The 21,289-nt window shown below is 33.6% G+C and overlaps 1 protein-coding gene across 1 annotated transcript; it reads right to left on the bottom strand.

Moving 5' to 3' along the window:
* Positions 1 to 1,115: 1,115 nt before the first annotated feature.
* On the bottom strand, positions 1,116 to 15,432 carry LOC139858984 (MLO protein homolog 1-like). Its single transcript, XM_071847811.1, has 14 exons — positions 15,304 to 15,432; positions 14,854 to 14,911; positions 12,526 to 12,770; positions 12,314 to 12,430; positions 12,073 to 12,133; positions 11,148 to 11,233; positions 10,970 to 11,044; positions 10,215 to 10,303; positions 10,042 to 10,091; positions 9,354 to 9,394; positions 9,034 to 9,207; positions 1,796 to 1,831; positions 1,562 to 1,690; positions 1,116 to 1,478 (listed from the first exon to the last, which is right to left on the bottom strand). The coding sequence occupies exons 1-14, from the start codon at positions 15,430 to 15,432 to the stop codon at positions 1,116 to 1,118; spliced, it is 1,653 nt and encodes a 550-aa protein (XP_071703912.1).
* Positions 15,433 to 21,289: the final 5,857 nt, after the last annotated feature.

The raw sequence follows: 21,289 nt of genomic DNA, 5'->3' as shown, positions 1-21,289 counted from the left end.
CTAGAGAAGGATTATTGTAATTGCTCTCTTGTTGATGATAGTGGAATTTAAGTGGCTTACGAGTCTCGTGGTTTTTACTCTCGATTTTGAGAGGTTTTCCGCGTAAAAAGTCTCGTGTGTATTGTGTGTGCTTATTTATTTCGTATTTGTTGATTTGGGACAGAATCGGGGCTGATTTGTGGTGATTTTGGTATACCTTATTTGTTAGTTTACTCAAGGGTTCATACGGGTCAGGAAATGTTTGTCAAACGGATGTTTGTTTCCGTTTTGTAGATTGCCCGTTGTGACTATTTTCCCATCAATAAGAACCTATTTATATAATACATATGCCTCCATAGAAACCCTAACGGACTCAAATCTACAATTAGATTGGGCCACTAACCTATCCTCTAACATTTTCTTGTTCATTCTCATTCCAATTTCAATCTTATAACTTTCAACTCTAACCAACGTAATGGGCATATTTGGGAGCAACCTTTTTGGAACTTTTATGAGCTTATAACTTCAATGAAAAAACTCATATCAATTCGTTTGTTTACAATTAAAGCGGCGGGTTATGCAACTACGGGAGATGAACGCGTGAGTGGTTTAGTCCCCCTGGGTGATACAAAGCTGATGTCCAAAAAAAAAACTATTGTTGTTTTCTACTTGTTGACCTTCGAATTCGACGAGCCAATTTTTTAATGAAATATGTCCTCGTTGACCTTCAGTTTCCACGCCTTTTATTGATTTTAACCTTTAAATGTACTTTGACAACTCATAATTTGCTATATAAAATCCATGTTAACACAAAATGCAAATCGCACATTTTTACCTATGATGCAAATCGCAATGACTGCGAATTAAAAAAAATAGTACTTTAGTAGTTTGTTTGACTCAAATCTATGAGCATAATCTGTTAAAGAATAACACCAAAATTAACAAGAAATCAGTTATTTAAAAATACCATTGACCTTTGGTGTCATTGCACCCTATATAGTGTTATTTATATGAACGATTCAAGGTAGGTGCTCATTAACATCTTAGGTGAATACATAATCGTATCATTAGATAACGAAAGCATTACTAATTTAAATCAAGAATTGTAAAAAAAAACTACATTATCTATTAAATCTCTATGATCTTGAAAAAGAGAAATCATGATTCAGATTCTTACGATGATCACTCATATTATGATATGAACCTTCGGTATCTGATATTTCTGTTTCTGAATTATAAGCTCTTGGAGATGGTGGAATGTCGATCTCACTTTCTGCAGTGGAAGAACGGTACTTATGATTATGAAGGAGATGAATAGGCGATGAACTACGACTTGGTGTATTTTCGGTACTCATTATGCCTGAATTTGAAACATCAGTCACTCCATCATGTCCACTTTGTTCTCGCAATCTTCTTCTGTCTTTGGCTGCCTTTTGCCATTTCTTTAAGGCTTTTGAGGTTTGCTCTTCGAATATTGACTTCTTCATGTGCGATCCCATCTTCAAAATTCCAAATAAATGGTTAGGATATGATTTTCATCTAACCAATTATATGTATTTAAGGCTACTAGGCTAAAACTTACTTGTGTGACCAAAGCATAGAGAGGAAATGTGATGTAACTACACATGATATGAAGTACTACTCCTAATCCAACTCTAACACCAATTGCTACCACACTCTCATGGTAACATGAGCGTATCCCAAACTCATACTGCATACAAACAAGTAGTTAAAGGCATTGAGATTTCAGATTAATATAAATATCTATAGATAAATTGTTATACAAAAATGAAGACTACTTCCACAAACTACTTACCACCGTCCACAAGAAAAATGCCATTTGGAATGCATTCTGCAATGAGCAAAAAGTGAAGTGAATAAATATGTTGACTATCTTAAATGGGAATTGTAAGAGGATTGAAAATGAGTAAACAAGTCAGATTTTTAATGTTTAGGTTACCGGTAGGTTCATTATTTTTGTTTAAATGTAAGAGTCCTAACATGGTTAACTATTTTCAACTGGAGTCGGAGCCACATAATGTTTTGTGGTAGCATGTGCCCCATTCAACCTAGCAGCTCAACCCAACATTCAAGTAAATTTTCGAATTTTATTTAAGTAGAACCAGCCCAAGTTACACACTGACACCAACTCAACCATAGAGTGACACCAGCCTAGGCCCAAGTAGGAATATTAACTAGAAGCCAATCAGTTCAATATAGAATATAAAAGATATACGGAGTATATACAAACGATAGGTGGTTTTCGATATTGGCTTTTAGATCATCAATCTTACTTTTATGTTCAGTGCGCCTTTCAGATTTTTATGATTATCCGTTTCTATCCATCCACAGTAATCATTCCTAAATTTCATATTATCATTATACATTATCTGATATTTTAACCGTAAAATTTATTAACTTCAAGTTTTATGCTTAATTAATTTATCTCATTATTATAGTTTATAATAAATAATATAAATAATATATGATGATATGATGTTTTATTTTATGTATTTGTGACTTTTACTTGATTGCCATTTGTAATATAGAGTTGCAAGGCATTGCAAAGCATTGTAATTTCTTTTTCTAAAATGTATTATTATTTTTTGATAACTTTACTACCTTTAGATAATAAAAAATATCAGCAATATTATTTTTATAACTCTATAAATCCAAGTGTTTATTATTGATATCGAATGTACTGTAGGCATGTTATATTGCTTATATTTTTGTAGTTCTATTATATAAAAATGGTACTGATTTTTTACATGATACTTTAAGAAAAATATTTATATCATTAGAGTTTATCATTTTAACTTCTTGTTAATTCTTAACTTTATGTATGAAACTCTTAAGGTCACAACGAACATTTGTAATGAACAAGAATTTAACAAATAAAAAACTCAAATTATAGCAAAAAATTCAAATGCATGCGGCAAAAGAAAACAAATATATGCATATTTTTATGACCTTATATTAAATATTAATACCTGTATTTAAAGCTCAAGAACACGTCATAATTGATAGCTATTGTGATTGAATGATGTTGAATCGTACATCATTGGAGATTCTTTATGGATCTTTATATTTTACATGTTTATTGGAATAAGATTACAGTAATGAAAATTGAAAAATGAAAATTGAAACTATTACAGATATCATACACCATTACAGATAATGAAAATTGAAACTAGAAATGAAAAATGTTGCACTAGATGGTTAATGATAAGGTTATAAAGTTAAAATTTAATATGGTCGATATGGTAGGTGATATAGAATGTGAAAATTTAAGATGGTTGATTTGGTAGGTGATATATAAAGTGAAAATTTAAGATGGTTGAAGGTAGGTGAAAGATGAAAGTATATATTGTTCTATTAACTCATGATCTGTATCATATTTGTGAACTCTACCATACTTATTTCATGGGCTACTGCATGATACATCTCATGCTTGCCCATACATTTATTCTTTCTGTATTATTAATATTATTCTTATTCTTATTTTTGCTGCCTTTAAAAAAGGAGAAAGATGAAACTCAAAATTGAAAGTTAAAATGAAAATTGTTTTTTTTTTTTTTTTTTTTTTTTTTTTTTTTTTTTTTTTTTTGGCGAAAAAACATACTACGTATTATATAAATAAATAAAGAGAAGATCAAACGATCTTGTGGTGTTACAATTGACAGATTATACAATCTGTTTGACAACTATTGAACTCGCCAAAAGAGAGGCAATCTTACAAACAAACTACAAAATTGAAGGCAACGACACAAACCGGGAAAAACAATCCCCAAGAACCAAACTAACAAACAAACTAAAACCGTGCCCGCTGCATCTTGACGTAACCACCAACAAGAAAGCCTGGCCCAAAAGAAAGTTCCTCACCTGAATTGAAGCCTGCAACCGCGAGCCAAAGCCTACACGTCCCACACCAACCGCATCAACCTCCGTACGAATATCCGAATCCAAACACCCGCCTGGAAACCCAAGAAAACCTCCCTCGAGGCCGCATCGACCAGAAACCCAGATTAAATCCTCGATGATCAACACCTCCAAGCAGACCCCTGAAGCAGCCAGCCCAGAAACCCTAACCAGTCAAAGCCCAGACCAAACGGAGGAAGGGACACCAACCGAGAAAACAACCCGAAAAACCACCCTTTTGGCACTCAACGACTCTAGAGAACACCTCTCACGACCCTAAAGCCGCCAAGGCGGCAACAACACCGGAACGCTCCGAACCGAAACCGGTGACGAGGAAGGATGAGCGAATCAGACCAAACACTCAACAAAGGAGAACGGTCCAGTCAACAAAAACCAGTCAATCAGGAAAGGTAAAAATCGCCATTTTTGTAAAATAGATAAAAACCGGCTTAGCCGGAATTTCTGAAACACAACCTGCTAAGCTTCAAAAATCCGCTTCCGACTACCGCACACAGACAAAGGGGCCAGAACCAACCTCCACCTACCGACCGGTTGCCACCAGCAGCAGCCTTCCTAAGTCAAACATCGGGAAACCTAACACCGGGAAACGACCTCCAACCACTAACAAAAGAAACAACCGGCAAGCAACCTTCCTAAGTCGCCCCAACCCCAAATCCAAACACAACAGCAGGAACCCAGAACCCGAAGCCCCCTGTCACTACTAGCAAATAACCCTCCGAAGCCCACCACTGGCAGAGCTCCGGCAGGCCTCACCACCAACTACAAGGACAGAAAAAATCACAAAAAGAGCCAGAGCCAGAGTGGCCGGCGAAAAACCCCATCACCAACACAGATCAGAAAAAGAGCAGTAAGCAAGAAAGACATCCAAAATTCAACTGCTAACCAAACCAGATCTCAGTCCAGAACCTCATACCTGAAGCTCGCCGGCTGCACCAAAACCTTGCCGGAAAGAAGCTCTTACCGCCGAAAATGCGAACCACGAACCGAACCCGGTCACCAAGAAACTCCTACATAACCCAAGCACGCCGGATCACAGAAAGCCGAAGCTTTCGTCGCCTGTGATCACCATACCCAGAAGGACAACGTCAGAATTTCTTGAAAACCAGCCGGAACCGGAGCAGTGAAGGTGAAGGAGGAAAAGATAAAAGGCAGAAAAAAACCATCGAGCCACCGGCGAGATGCCGGTGGCCGGAAAAGGAGGTCACCGCGTTCACAAACCAGCATATGAGAGCACACCGCCGTGATTTCTGAGAACGGGAAGTAGCCGGCGAGAAAGGGAAATTAGGGTTTAGCAAAGATGAAGATGAAGAAAGGTACCAGTGGGAGAAAAGAATAAAATGAAGATGGTAATAAAATGAAAATTGTTGCAGGTAATACTCCGTATCAAATAAAGATGGTAGGTTTCATTTTGGGACCTACTGAAAACTTGTGATACATAAAAGGTAGGTTTCATTGTGGGACCTACTAAAATTTTTGAAGTCAATGGTCAAATCCATGTGATGTGTCATTGGGGACCCACTGAAAATTTGTGATACATAAAAGATGTTTTTTTTTTTTTTTTTGTTGTTGGGAAAATAACGATAACATTAGAACGGATCTGAAGATCAACAAGTACAACTGTTACAAAAGAATCCAACAAACGAGTCCTAGTCTAACAAAACTAATTAAACCAAACGGCTCACTAACAGGGTGAACAAACCCGTTTAATCTACTAAACAAAGTAAACCAAGGCTATAACTAGCGAAAACTTAAATAACAGGCTACACTAAAAAAAGAAAATAAAACATAACAGCGGGGTACTCGCCGGAAAATCACTGGAACAGCAACCGGAAAACAAATCCGACAGCTAACATAACAACCAGCGACAATCTAGCCAAAAAGTACCGACCGGAAAAACTAAATAAACACCGCTAGCAGCCACGTTCAATCTACCGAAAATAGCAGGTCAACAAAACGACAACCAACAACCCCGGCAGACCCTCAAGTAAAAAACCCCAGCCGGAAAAGAAGAAACCAGCAGACCCTCCTTCATCCGCCGCAAGACCGTCAACCCGGAACCATGAGCCAAAATTACCGGTGCAAATACACCCTCTGAAAACAGAATGCCAACTTGGCACTCGTCGCCTGGTCCAAAAAAACGAATCGTTACCAGAAAAACCATACTCCGGTGAAGGAATAACAAATCCGGCGAGGCACACTCCAAACAGAACCACAGTCAAAACAGAAACTCGATGGTGAAGCCCACAAGTACAACGGCGAACGAGAGAACGTCGCCCAACCGGTGCACCGAGGAGGAGCACCGGAGAGTTTCGACGAGACTAAGGGGAACGGAGATGATTCAGGAAGCACGTCCGGTCAAAACAAAAAACAACAAACAAAGTCGACGACCACCGTGGCTTCCGATCATCCTTCAGTAACTTCCACGAAAACGGCGGCAGTCAAAGAAGGAATGGCCGGAAAAACCATACCAGTTGCCGGAAAAAGAAAAGTGAGAAATCCGAGCCACCGTCGTGGTGACGGTGGCTGGAGAAGGGACCAGAGGTGTAGATCTACAAAACGCAAGTGAGATAAAGAAAGAAAAAGATCGGAGAAGAAAAAAGATATAAAAGATGTTATTAGACTACTAACATTGATGGTAAGTTGGCTGCGCCATTAGCTGAGCACCAATATTAACACGAGTGATTGCCAAGCATTTTTTTTCAAGCCATTGCAATTTGTAGATGTAGTTACCAAGCATATTCAATCAAGCAGCCTATTGTTTTTATTTGTTGTAAATTACATTATGAGTGGTACATTTTATTAATTAATTAATTTAGGTGGATTCAATTTGATTGTGAGAGGTATGTCATAGATATTTGTGTTGAGTGATGGGTAAGTGGTTGGAAAGAAGTGCTAATGTGACAATGAGTGGTTGTGATAGAGTATGTCATGGATAAGTGATGGGTAAGTGGTTGGAAAGAAGTGCTAATGTGACAATGAGTGGTTGTGATAGAGTATGTCATGGATAAGAGTAGTTTTAGGGTGCGTTTGATAAATCTGAATGATTAAGCACTCAATGGTTTACAATCTGAATAATTCAGAGGTTCTGAATTAATTTAGTTCTGAATGACAATTAACTGTTTGATAATCATTTTGAATAACACGATATGAATGAATTAAATCAACTTATTATCGTTTAACATTAACGAAAACTTCAATATGCTCATTTGATAAGTGTTTTAGATACAATTTAAAAAGAATATTACATAAAATTTACGCTCTTAATGGTTAAGAGAGTGTTTTAATTCTGAATAGTTCAGCACTGAATGCTGAATCATTCAGCACCATATGTCATTTAGAGGTCAGAAACAAACGTACTGAATGCTGAATGATTCAGCATTCAGAGCTGAACCATTCCATTAAGAGGTAAACAAACGCACCCTTAGTTTTCTAAAAAAAATGTGTTTAATGGTGTAATGTTTTTAAGTAAAAATGAAGAAATGATGCTATACTCAGTATAGTTTACATTCTTATTACTACGGAGTATATTTCAATTATTAAGTTATTATCAGGAGGAACAATCGAAGCTATTTCATGCATGTTGTTGTGGATAAAATGATTTCATGTTATACGTTGTAATAAACATTGTTCTAGCAGTAGAGATAATATGTGCATTAGGATTATAAATTATTTATAGCAATACATGGTACCGCTATATATATTAAATAATGTTTCAGTAGTTTATAGTCCAATTAAATATACATATCGAATATTGATACAAATCTTTTAACAATTGGAAATTTTACTAAATGAAAAGTAAAAAATAAATATTAAAAGTAAATATACTTAAAATAGTTTTATAAATATATTAAAAGAAAAAAAGCCTCACGTCCTTTAAGACAGAATAAAATGATGGCTATGTCTAACACAAAATAGAAAAGAAATAATTGCGTTTAGTATTAAAACGACAGACACCAAAACACAAAGCGGCATTTTCTTATGTCACTTTTAATATATATATATATATATATATATATATATATATATATATATATATATATATATATATATATATATATATATATATATATATATATAGTGGTAGGATCAACAGGGAAGTAACCAATCAGGGGGAAACAATTTTTTTTTTTCCGTTTTTTGAAAAAACTTTGTTCACGAACATTATAGATTGGATGAAAATAAGAACATTTAGAAAAGACACTTAGTGATAAATGTTATTATTTTGTCAGGAAAACGCTCGAAGAAGTAATATATAACAATTATCGTGTTTTTCGAGCGTATGTTGAGGTTTTAGATATTAGGGTTTAGATATTAGGGTTTATAGGGTTTAGATATTAGGGTTTAGAAATTTAGGGTTTAGGGTTTAGATTTAGGGTTTAGATCGAGTTTTTAACACGAACGGTTTAGAGTTTAGGGTTTAGGGTTTGGTGTTTTGGGTTTATGGAATAAACCCAAAACACCAAACCTTAAACCCTAAACCCTAAACCCTAAACCCTAAACTCTAAATCGGGCTAAATTTTACTTCACAAAACATGAAAAAAAACGTTAACATTCTTCACGAACAATATTATCTTGAATGTTATTTTTGTCGATCGTTTTCCCGCCAAAATAATAACATTCATCACGAAGTGTCTTTTCTAAATGTTATTATTTTCATCCAATCTATAATGTTCGTGAACAAAGTTTTTTCAAAAATCGAAAAAAAAAAAAAATTTGCTTCCCCCCGCTTCCCCCGATTGGTTACTTCTCCATTGATCATGCCCCTATATATATATATATATATATATATATATATATATATATATATATATATATATATATATATATATATATATATATATATATATATATATATATATATATATATATATATCAGTTGGTTAATTAAATATTTAGGAGTCTGTATTTGTTGATTATACTGCTCCACCAATAGTCTAGAATCGTAGTTTCGCCTCTATATTCAACATTTTTTCTGGCCGCTCTAAGATATGTTATTAGTAAGGATTAAACCTCAAGCTTAATATAGATCTTGAGATAAAAGTCCAAGAGGTCTAAACTTCTAGTATTATGAGTGGAAATTTATTAATCAAAAATTTTAAATCGGAATTCTATTACCTGAAACAGAGTGAAATGGATCAAGAAAAGGACCAATCTAGGATTATTGAACCAAAAGAACTTGTTGCTTGGCTCAACCACTGGGGCACCCCTTACAATTGTTGCCTTATCTTGAATTTGTTGAGCCATTTCCATAATCACTAGCTCAAGTTTTGTACCCACCATTAAAAGAATCTGAAAAAAAAACTTCATTGTCATTTTGTAACTAAACAACTAGATGGTACTATACGTAACCATTGTCACTGTAACATTACAAAAAATTCAATTTTAAAGATAAGCAAATGTATGTACTCATGATACGAATGAAAGGTATATTGTACCACAAGAGGAACGAACGAGAGATAAGTAAGCGCATGCCATCCTGCATCATTGTTAAGGTTACAATCAATTTTGTTATGCTTGTAATATAAATTAAAAAGCGAGAACATATATATGTATAACATTATGTTTCCTACCCTTTTCTGTAACCACCCAAAATATGATGCTCTAAGGTTTGAATATCAAACCACTAACCTATCTTGTGATGGTTTATTTAATAGATAAATATACAGAAATAGATAAAACTACGCAGTTGGTCCTAGAACTTTGTTTCATATTCCACGGGTGGGAAGGACTGAACTTTATTTTCAACATGGTTGGTTCCAAGTGCATATTACACAGTTGGTTCTAAAAACTAACGAGTGTTAAACCTGGATATTTGATTTATACATGTGAGAGACACGTTTATTTGATACGTGTGAGATGCACGTGATGGATTTCAATGCAAAAGACGAATAAGCCCATCATGTGCATTTCAAGTGTATCAATTAAACCTGCAGGTTTAACAGCCATTAGTGTTTGAGACCAAATGAGTAATATTTTTAAAACTTGGGAGTGGTTATGTTGAAAATAAAGTTTAGTCCCTCTCATGTAATTTGGTGTAAAGTTCTGGACCAACGGCATAATTTTTTCATAGAAATAAAAACGTTGATTATTAACATGTAAAGAGAGTAAAGGTAGAAAGTAAACCATTCACATTTAGAAGTAGGAAGATAATTGAGAACATCCATAATGGGATACTGTAACACAAGATCAAATATACCAATCAGTATAAACAGTAACAACAATCAACATGAACGAATGACACAAACGAGAATTAATATGACTATGAATCGACAAAAGATTAGAATAGAGATATTGACCTTATACCCAAAACAGACTTGAAGTCATCTTCCATGGATCTCTTAATGTACTTATGGAAATCAAATTTACTACTTGGAGCAAAATGAGCCTAAATTTAGAGAATATATCAAGCGTTAGATGAGTATGTTGAGTAAAAAAAAAATTTGTACAATATATAGAACAAGATTGGGCTTTAAAACAGTAATACTACTCCCAACGGACCCCGTCCTCAAGCTTCCTCAACTCCGCCCTCGAGGGCGCCGTTGGCATTCACTCCGCCCTCAAGCTTCCTCAAACTTCCTCAAGAGCTCCGCCCTGCCTCATTTCTTCCCCGGGAAATTTTGAGGACGGTTGTTCTCTCTCTCTGCTTTATTTACTTGTACCATACCATTAACAACTTGTACATTAATTAATTAATTAATTTTGTGGTTATGTGATGGGGATGAAGTATGTAGTGGGTATGTGATGGGGAGGAAGTGAAAAATAAATGGAGAGAGAAAGCTGATGTGGCGGTGTGTCCTGGGGAGGAAGTGCGTCATGGTTGGGAGTGGTCTAATTCGTCCCTAATAAAAGCATACTAATTTGGTATGTTCATTTATCGTGAAGAATGGAAAGATATAGACTCATATGATTGACATCAGTGAAGAAGCTTAGGACAAAGACAATATAATTGATCAACATTTTACTAGTCTTATAGTCTATCAGATTGTAATAAACGGGTAATGAGTAATGAAATCCAAAAAAAATACATACAGAGGGATCATTGTGGACTTACGTTTATAAATCCATTGCGAATGGTCAAATAGTCAACCTTTGATATTGATCCGAAGAATTGTCTGAAAAACGCTACCTGTTTTGCAATAAATTCTTATCAATGAACATAACAGAGCAAGTACAATGTTAACGTAACCAAATATACATATACATGTATATTGATTATAGACTAAACGTACCACCCATCTAATTCCGGGTTTTGTAGAAAGTCCAGTATGACGCTTGACGAATGAGGTTTGATGAGCAAATCTAAATCTAGCAGGATCTATATCAAAATGGCAACTTATTAATACACAAAATAAATATAGAAGTTGGCATGATGAAAGGTTAACCGCCATCTTTTCGCAGTTAACAAACTTTAACCAACTAAATAAAATATTTATAAATGTTAAGATTTTTATAAATTCGGCTCTTAAAGCTGTTATTAACATGTAATTTACATTTAAATAACTGCCATTTTAAAATCAATAATTAACAAATAAGTATTACACTTTTATACATGTTAACAAGGATTCTAAATGTTACATTATTATAATTATAAATATTAAATATGTTGTATAATATAGATATATAGATAGATATAGATACTAGATGTTGTACAATACAGATAATACTCTCTCCGTTCCATAATAATTGTCTTGTTTTGACTTTTTGAATCTTTTTTCTTCAATTTCGACTTTAAATATATTTCTTTGTGTTATATAATATCGAATTAAAGTTATACAAAATGAAAACACATTCGAAAATGAATCAATTCATATAAATTTCATCAAACATTCTATAGCATACACCAACAAATATTTAAAGTCAAAATTTAATAAACTGACTTTGAAATGTCTAACAGGACAATTATTTTGGGATGGATGGAGTAATAATATAACAATAACAATAATACTATATCCTATGTTTAGATATGATTTTTGTAACGAAGTTAAAATACATTAAGCACCATCAAGATCAATTCAAGATAGTGACGTATCAACAAACATGCATAATTATATTATAATTATTAATTTCAATTATCAGCATTATTTTACAAGTAAATAAAATACTTAATTACGAGTAGAAAGTTAGATTTGCTGCTTAAAACTAAATTACAATTACCGTTTGTGAACTCGTATTCCAGAGAGGTAGTTTCAGCTTCCCAACTCTTCCATTTTTTCATCTGTAATACCAGACCATAAAAATTATCATTTGTGTAACATTATAATTTGAAATCTCTTGTGTGATGTATCAACATATATTAAACCACTAGACTATTTTAAATATTATAACAATTATTTTTTAAAATATAAATTAAAGTATATTCAAATACATAGAAAGATATAGAAAATGGTTACTATACTTTGGCAAGGCCAAGACCAATGATGACGACACTATAAAGGACATGAAAGACGGCAAGAATAAATATGAATATATGAAGCTGATGAACTGCAGAAGACGATATCATCGGTACCATTCCCTATAAATATACAATTTACTTAAATTAATAAATTCTTTATCATATTTCATTTCAAAAATATATAAAATAATAATAAACTTAATATCATTATATACCTGTTTACATGATGTACTGCTTTGACTAGGTTCTACTAAAACTCGTCGAAAAACAATCTCTTCAGCTAAAGAGAGTAACCTTCTACCATTATTTTTACCGGCGCCACCATCTATAGTTTTAGCACTGCCTTTTGTTTTTTTACATGGAAGCATTTTGTATCCGATATTGTAGGGAACACATATTTTCGCAACGTATGCTGTACCCACCGTTAACAATAACGATAGAAATCCTAGTAACATGAGCTCTGGATTCATATAAAACCATAACGATTACTATGATACAAGTTACCCGGTACACGTTTCATTAACAAGATTTAACATCAAAAATTAAAAATTGCATACCCTTGTTTTAAATCCATTTTATAACTAAATTAGATAATTTGCTTTTCATTTTATTCTAATTTTAAGACACACAATCGTTTAGTTGCTATCAGCAAATCTTGAAATGGCCAAAAGTAAAAAATGATCACAATCCGTCGATCTAGTTCCTATCAGCAAGTCTTGGAATGACCAAAATAAAAAATGATCACAATTTATTAAACTACATACATCTAAATAAAAAAAAAATCTCCTCAAATAACATAAAACTCCTCTGTTTGGGTGACAGAGAGGCCAGTTATGCTAATTATTTGACCATGAAAAATACTGTAGTAAAAAGATAACTGCAATGGTGGAGACAGTAGGGTGGCTTAGGGGTGCTCAACCACCCCCAACTTGCTCATTCGAAATAAATATTTAGTATCTTAATTTGAAAAAATTATATTAATCAATCGGTTCAATAGTCAAGTAGTAATCTTACATTTTTTTATATTACGTGTCTAGCTATTCTATATTTTATTAGTCAAAGCTCACGATATATTTAAATGAAATTCTATTTAGAGATTCGACTACTATATTATACGAGCTTACTATACAATATATTTTTATTATTTACTACATACTACTAAAATTATTAACGAAAATTTATTAAATATAAAGGAAAAATGAATAAAAAATGGATGACATTTGTGAATATTTTTTTATGAAGGAAATGAAAGGAAAACAGAAGGACGTGAAATTAAAAGAAAAGAAGTGAAAGGAAACAAATGAAATGAAAGAAAAAATAGGAAATGAAAGGAAATAAATAAAAATAAAGGAAATGAAAGGAAACATTAGGGAAATGTAAGGAATTAAATGATATTCACAATGATTTTAATTGATATACTTTGCATCTAAAAATAAAACGATTATAAAGAAAGATTATGTTATTTTATTATAGCATATAATATATATTTCTATTCTTTAAATAATTTGAGCTCCCTTAACTTAAAGTTCTAGCTCCGCCTCTAGATAACTGCACCTATAGCTATGTATATATATAAATATAAATAAAAGATAACGTATGAGCAAAAACAATATTTATACTTTTATCTATAAAAAAGGGCAGTGGACTGTGAGGACCAAACAGGGCCAAGGCCACCCCAACCTTTTGGCCCATCAGTGTAAATTTTATAATTTTTCATGGGCCAAATAAATTTATATGTTACTGGGCCTCCCTGAATTATTATTCTTTTATTTTTTATTGCTTCAGGATTAACAATCGTACGTATTATCTAACTCAAAAACCAACTGTACCGTCTTTACACCTTCCAAGTTGCAACTCCAAACTCATCGACAATTCCAAAACTCAGTATCTTTTTACTATTATTTTGTTGTTTGATATTTTTAATTCTATGTTATTGTTAATGTTAGAGTATTTAATATATTATACTAGGTACAATTTATATTCCGACTATGTCTGTGCACTAAAACTCTTGAATATTATACTCTGTAATTCATAATTCTCTTCACTTGAAACTCTTTATTGAATGCTGAATAAATTTATAATTCGAATATAATACGGAGTATTGATTACTGTGATAAAGTGATAATAGGTTATAGTTATCCATTAAACTTTCACATTTTGTTTAATTTGTCACTGGGTATACAGTACACTAATACACCACCAAAGCACTACATAACTACATAAGTGAATTTATCATGTTGGAATAATTATGAAGTCTAATTGAGTATTTGAGTATTTAAGTACTTGATTTACATTGAACGGAAGATGCCGAAAAGTTTAATGGTGGTGGTGTTGTTATAATGCTTAAAGGCCGTTGAGCCGACCTGTAATGATTTTCATGTTATGACTACGATGTTTTGTAATCTACTACATTTACTTTAATTTCTTTTTCCGCCCTCCTATTCAAGTATATCACCTTACGCCACTGTTTATAAATTATATGTCATGGGTATATAGAAAGTAAATATCAAGTCAAAAGTCATATAATAAATATAAATAATTACCTGCTTTCATTTTTTCCAAAGCTTCAAGCATTGCTTTCTTCTGTTTCTTTTGGAACAACTACATGCATGTATCACGTATATACCAAACTTATCGTTAGTAGTGTTTTTAAGATCAAAATTCAAAGGAGTCCCCTATACAATTTAGTTTCTTTATACAAAGATTATCTAAAAAATGATCGTTTATTTCTTTAAAATCGTTAATTTTCAAAATATATGTTTTTTTTCTTTAAATTTGGTGGTGTCACTGCTATTTTGTAAACAAAAAAATCACACCAATGGGGTCCTACAAGTTTCATTCGCAAGTGCTTATCATGCAAATAAATATATTATGTACACTTTAACAATAGGGATAATCATGTACGTCTACAAAAATAGATATCAAAAAGTCATATATCGTGTTCCTTAATTATAAGAGAGATGAACAAAGCTAGATATTAAAAGCATTACTACCTTCCCAAGTGAATGAATACCATGTTCAATGATAAGTGAAATGATAATGAAAACGGCACAAACTAACGCCACTGCCCATGTTGGTGTTTCCTCTAATGACCTTTCCGATGATGAAGTTCCTGGCGCCATTAATCAATTCCGATGATGAATACAATTAATCAATCAACCTTGTACCCCAATGTTGGATGGCAATACTTCTTTGGTTTTTCCGGCTAACAATGACAAGAAATGAGCATGAAATATATATAAGAGTGTGGGAGCTAGACAAATATATGGGAGAGAAAAGCAAAGTAAAACATATAAAAATAGACACAATAGCGTGTTCTAAATCAATTAATATTTCATGGTATTATAAGAAACTCTTTGAAATGGTCAATTTTGCTATTTTTCTCTCAAAGTTGGATTCTTAGGTTTTGTTTTGTTAATTAGGTGTTTGAATCTATATATTTGTTAGATTAAGTATTATGTCTTATGTAAGGATATTAGGACCCAAAACAACGCAAGGGATTCAACAAGATCACTCACCGATAGTAATTCTACAAGATTACTAACCCACTTAATGAACGAAAGATTATAAATGCAAGAAATGTAAATCGGCACTAGAGATAACGTGGTTATATGCAATCGTTGTGATTGCTTTAGTCCACGGACCAATTAGAGAATGTATTACTGAATATTTGTGGTGTGTTTACAATGAGTTACAAGAGGGTCTATTTATAGAATGATTTAAGGAGTAAGCTAAAAACAATTCCTTGAAGCTTCATGTGAGTTTCCTGACAGCTTCATGGAGGCTACATGTGAGTTTCCTGACAGCTTCGTGGAAGCTACATGTGAATTTCCTCACAACTTCGTGGAAGCTACGTGTGAGTTTCCTAACAACTTCGTAGAAGCTACATGTGAGTTTCCTAACAACTTCGTGGAAGCTTCGTGTGAGTTTCCTGAAATCTTCCCTCTAATTGTTTAAAGTTCTCCATATCTCCAACAATCTCCCACTTGGAGACTTTGAACAAACCCAACCTTCGTCAACCCAAAATATCAACGATCTAACCAAGAACGTTAAACCACCATTATACCGCCAAACTCCATTTGGGACACGCACACTCAACACATACTTCGGATGAGCAGACTTTCGATACAAGGTCTTCAACACTACTTGTTAGAATTGAAACATTAACTCTCTAATTCTCTAGTTGGGGTCTTCTCTCATCAATTCATTAGAACACCAATTGAGGTAATGCAAAACCTCAATTTCTCTGTCGTAACAACCTTAGTAAACATATCAGCAGGATTCTTCGTACCAAGGATTTTCTACAATAATAAAGTACCATCATTTATATGTTGTCGAATAAAATGATAGCTTATCTTGATGTGTTTCGTACGACTATGAAACACCGGATTCTTCCCAAGATGAACCGCACTTTGATTATCACAATTCAAGATGCAATAGTCTTGTCTTTTACCCAACTCACCTAAGAAGTTTTTCAACCAAACAAGCTCTTTAGAAGCTTCTGCAATAGCCATATATTCGGCTTCGGTGGTTGATAAAGCAACACTCTTTTGTAGTCGAGACATCCAACTAACCGCCGTCTTCCCTATTGTGAAAACATAACCCGTAGTGCTTTTCCCCGAATCGTCACATCCACCCAAATTAGCATCCGCATAACCTCTAAGTATGACATTGCTTTTAGAGAAGCACAATCCCATATTAGAAGTACCTTTCAAATAACGAAGTAACCATTTAACTGCTTCCCAATGCTCTTTCCCCGGATTAGACATATAACGACTTACAACTCCCACTGCGTGAGCAATATCGGGTCTTGTACAAACCATGGCATACATAACACTACCCACGGTCGATGAATATGGAACCTTTTCCATCTCCATTTTGTCTTCTTCGGTTTTAGGTGATTGACTTTTCGATAGCTTTATCGTGCTACCCAAAGGCATAGAACGAGCCTTTGAATTTTCCATGTTAAACCTCTCTACAACTTTCTCAATATAGTTGGATTGAGACAAGTATAGAGTACCCTTCACACGATCACGCACAATACTCATGCCAAGTATTTGCCTAGCACCACCAAGATCTTTCATCTCGAATTCACGAGAAAGTAATCCCTTCAACTTGTTAATTTCGGACATGTTGGAACCTGCAAGTAACATGTCATCAACATACAACAATAAGATAATATAAGAAGACATGAGTTTCTTCAAGTAGCAACAGTGATCCGCTTCACATCTTAAGAAATCAATCTTCTTCATAAAATCATCAAACTTCAAGTACCATTGCCGAGGTGCTTGCTTCAATCCATACAAACTTTTCTTTAGCTTACAAACCCACTTCTCTTTACTCTTTACCTCAAAGCCCTCGGGTTACCTCATATAGATCTCTTCAACAAGATCACCATGCAAGAATGCGGTCTTCACATCTAGTTGCTCTAGATGTAAGTCTTCGGATGCAACCATAGAAAGTACCAAACGAATAGTAGTAATCTTCACCACCGGTGAAAATATCTCTTGGTAGTCAACTCCTTTCTTTTGTTGAAAGCCTTTAACCACCAAACGAGCCTTGTACCTTTTCTTGCCATCCAACTCATTCTTGATTCGATACACCCAGTTACTTTGCAACGCCCTTTTATCATGAGGTAACTTCACTAGTGACCAAGTTTTATTCTTCTCAAGTGACCCCATCTCTTCTTTCATGGCAAGCTCCCATTGTATGGATTCTTTTGTCTTCCTTGCCTCAAAGTAACTTTCGGGTTCACTATTCTCGGTATAGAGCAAGTAGTTTGCTGATGGAGAATACCTAGGATTAGGTTTGGGCACTCTAGTCGAGCGTCTTAGTGTAGGAGTAACCGAAATGGTTGGACCGGTTTCATTTGTGTCCTCCTCATCACTAGAACTCGCACTATGTTTGGAATCATCACCGCTTTCCGAATCATCCCCATCATTAGCATTTTCTGACGCCTCACCGTTATTTGGCAATTCATTGTTCCCCGTACTCCCACTAGAACCTGCAAGATCATCAATAGAAACATCGTCAAAAGTAACTTGACTCGGTTTAGGACTCCCCGTTTCCGGTTTGCCATAGACCGAATCTTCATCGAAAGTAACATCGAGAGAATGAATTACTTTTCTAGCCTCGTTATCCCAACAACGATAACCCATTTCATCCGACCCGTAGCCTATGAAAATACACTTCTTTGACTTAGCTTCAAGCTTGTCTCTATCCGCATCTTTGGTCTTCACATATGCATTACACCCAAAGATCCTAAGATGACCATAACTCACCTTCTTACCATGACATTCTTCCTCGGGAATTCGGAAACCCAACGGTGTTGAGGGTCCCCTATTTATCAAATAAGCCGCCGTATTTACCGCATCCGCCCAAAACATCTTAGGCAAACCGGCATGTAGTCTCATACCCTTAGCCCTTTCATTTAACGCACGATTCATACGTTCGGTGACCCCATTGTGTTGCGGTGTCTCCGGTATCGTTTTCAACATTCTAATACCGAGCTTTGCACAATGGTCTTTAAACTCAAGACTGTGACGACCCGGAAATTTCCGACCAAATTTAAACTTGATCTTTATATAATTTCGATATGACAAGCAAAGTCTGTAATATTGAGTCTCGTAAATTTTGGAACTATGTTTATGTATTTAATTACCATTTGACTGTGCTCGACGATTCATGAACATTTGTTTGTAAATAAATATATGCATAAATGTATGTATTGAAAATAATAAGGATGATTGAATTATTAGAAGTAAATATGTAAAATAATATATACAAGATAAGGAATTTATTTTTTTTATAAATCTTTGATTAGATAAATATGATTTCAGTAATAATTCTTATTATATGAATATTGGAAAATATATATAAATTATAAATACTATATGTTTAAATTTATTCTATGATGAAAGAATATTATATATATATATATATATATATATATATATATATATATATATAAGACAATTATATTTTTTTATATTTAATATGCATACATTTATTATATAAAATACTTATAATAAGAATACAACACATATTATCATATAACATATAATGTATAATTATAATGAATAATTTAATATGATAAGTGTTATTTCTTTATTTTTATTAGCAATATTAATATCAATGTTAACATTAATATCAGTATCACTAATATTATTAATTTCATTACATAATATACAGGTATGGAAATTGATACATTTTATTTGATAATAATATTATTAATACTAATTGTTATTCTTGTTAATATTATAAATATTAATAGTTGTGACTTATTAATATTGATGTTACTATTAATTATTATTATTATTAGTATTTTGATTATTATTAATGTAATTATAATTATTATCTAACAAAAACAATTATATAAAAATATAAATATAGATCTGGAATGTAAATATATTTCTGTAGCAAACGATTGTGTTCAGATGAAAACAAATTAATAAGATATCAGAGATTTAGATTGTACGAATTCTGTTAGAAGTCTCAATCTACTTTATCTATTTTTTTCTCCTTTTCTGTTCCTGATTAAGAATCTGTCGATCACTGTCTACTACAAAACAAATGAAATTGATTTCTATTGTGATATAAATCATACACTGGCATGTTATGCATATACCTACTACTGCTTCTTGTCGTAATTCAACACCATAACCATCACCTAATTCTTTTCTTTCTCTCTTCCTATATTCGTCTATCTCTTTCTTAAAAATCCTGGTTACCATTTCAAATCACAACCACAGATCATCGCAACATACTATTATCTGTGTAATCTTTTCGAATTTAAACCAAAACCACACCACCACTAATCATATACCATCAAACTCCTGCTGCTACCTTGATCAATGTATTTAAAACCACTACCACAATCCATGACCTACTATCACCATCTTAAAGCTTGATTAAACAAGATCATCACTTTTTAAATCCTTCTTGGTCACCCCCTACACAACACCCTTGTACCATCACCTTTAAACTTCCACTACCAATCTCCGTTGGTTATTTGTTGGGTGCCTGCTGTTTGAACATATCATCAAGCCCTCACCATCGTGAATCATAATCCATCCGTCACCTTGAAAACCCTACTCGCAACAATCTCTATTTCTTCTTCTGTTTCATGTCTAGCCATTATCTTAGCAAACTGTCATTCAATTACCTGTAGCTGATGAACCATCGTTTCCCTGTTACGACCTTTAATGATAAAAGATGATGTTAAAGGTGCAGCTGAATCGCTTTCTATTCGATTTAAATGATTGTGATGGTGACAATTACATGTCGACGATTTTGATGGTGAGCTGCTCGTATAAGATCATAATAAATGATATAATAATAATAACAATTACACAACGATTATGTTAGCGAATTGTTGATGGGTTTATTGCTTCAATTCTGCTACTGCACTATCTCCTTTTATATTATTGTGGTGCACTTGAGCATACAACTAGCGAATATGGACAGCCCCACAGATATTCTTTAGTGTCGATAGTGATAAGGTGATCATACTTATTTAATTATACAAAAGCAATATCTTTATGGTCGGCCATCTGTTTGATTGAATATAGATATTGGATGATGAGGTAAGAGTGAGGAGATAGGGTTTTCTAGTGAATTTATTTATATTTTTTTTGCTCCTGTCGATGTACTGTCATACGAGACCCAAGAACAGGTTCGAATTGTGTACAGATGTAGTTGGGTCATAATTGTTTTTGTGATTGGGCTCATAGTAGGCTAGTTATGGTTATAAGTGAATTGGTAATATGGGTTGGCCTTTTAAAAACTGATTTGGGCCGAAACCCATATCCATTTAGACTATACTTGATAATGAGGTTTGTTTATGATGATACATGATAAGGAAGACGATGGATAATGATTCTGTAATTGTTATAATGATGGAGGGATACAGATCGAAGGCTAAGATAACTCAAGTTTATGATTGATTTGTTTATAAAAAAAAAAAAAAAAGAGTGAGAC

Source organism: Rutidosis leptorrhynchoides, chromosome 1, assembly GCF_046630445.1.
Source record: "Rutidosis leptorrhynchoides isolate AG116_Rl617_1_P2 chromosome 1, CSIRO_AGI_Rlap_v1, whole genome shotgun sequence".
Classification (NCBI taxonomy): Eukaryota; Viridiplantae; Streptophyta; class Magnoliopsida; order Asterales; family Asteraceae; genus Rutidosis; species Rutidosis leptorrhynchoides.
This window is presented reverse-complemented; position numbering and strand designations above follow the sequence as displayed.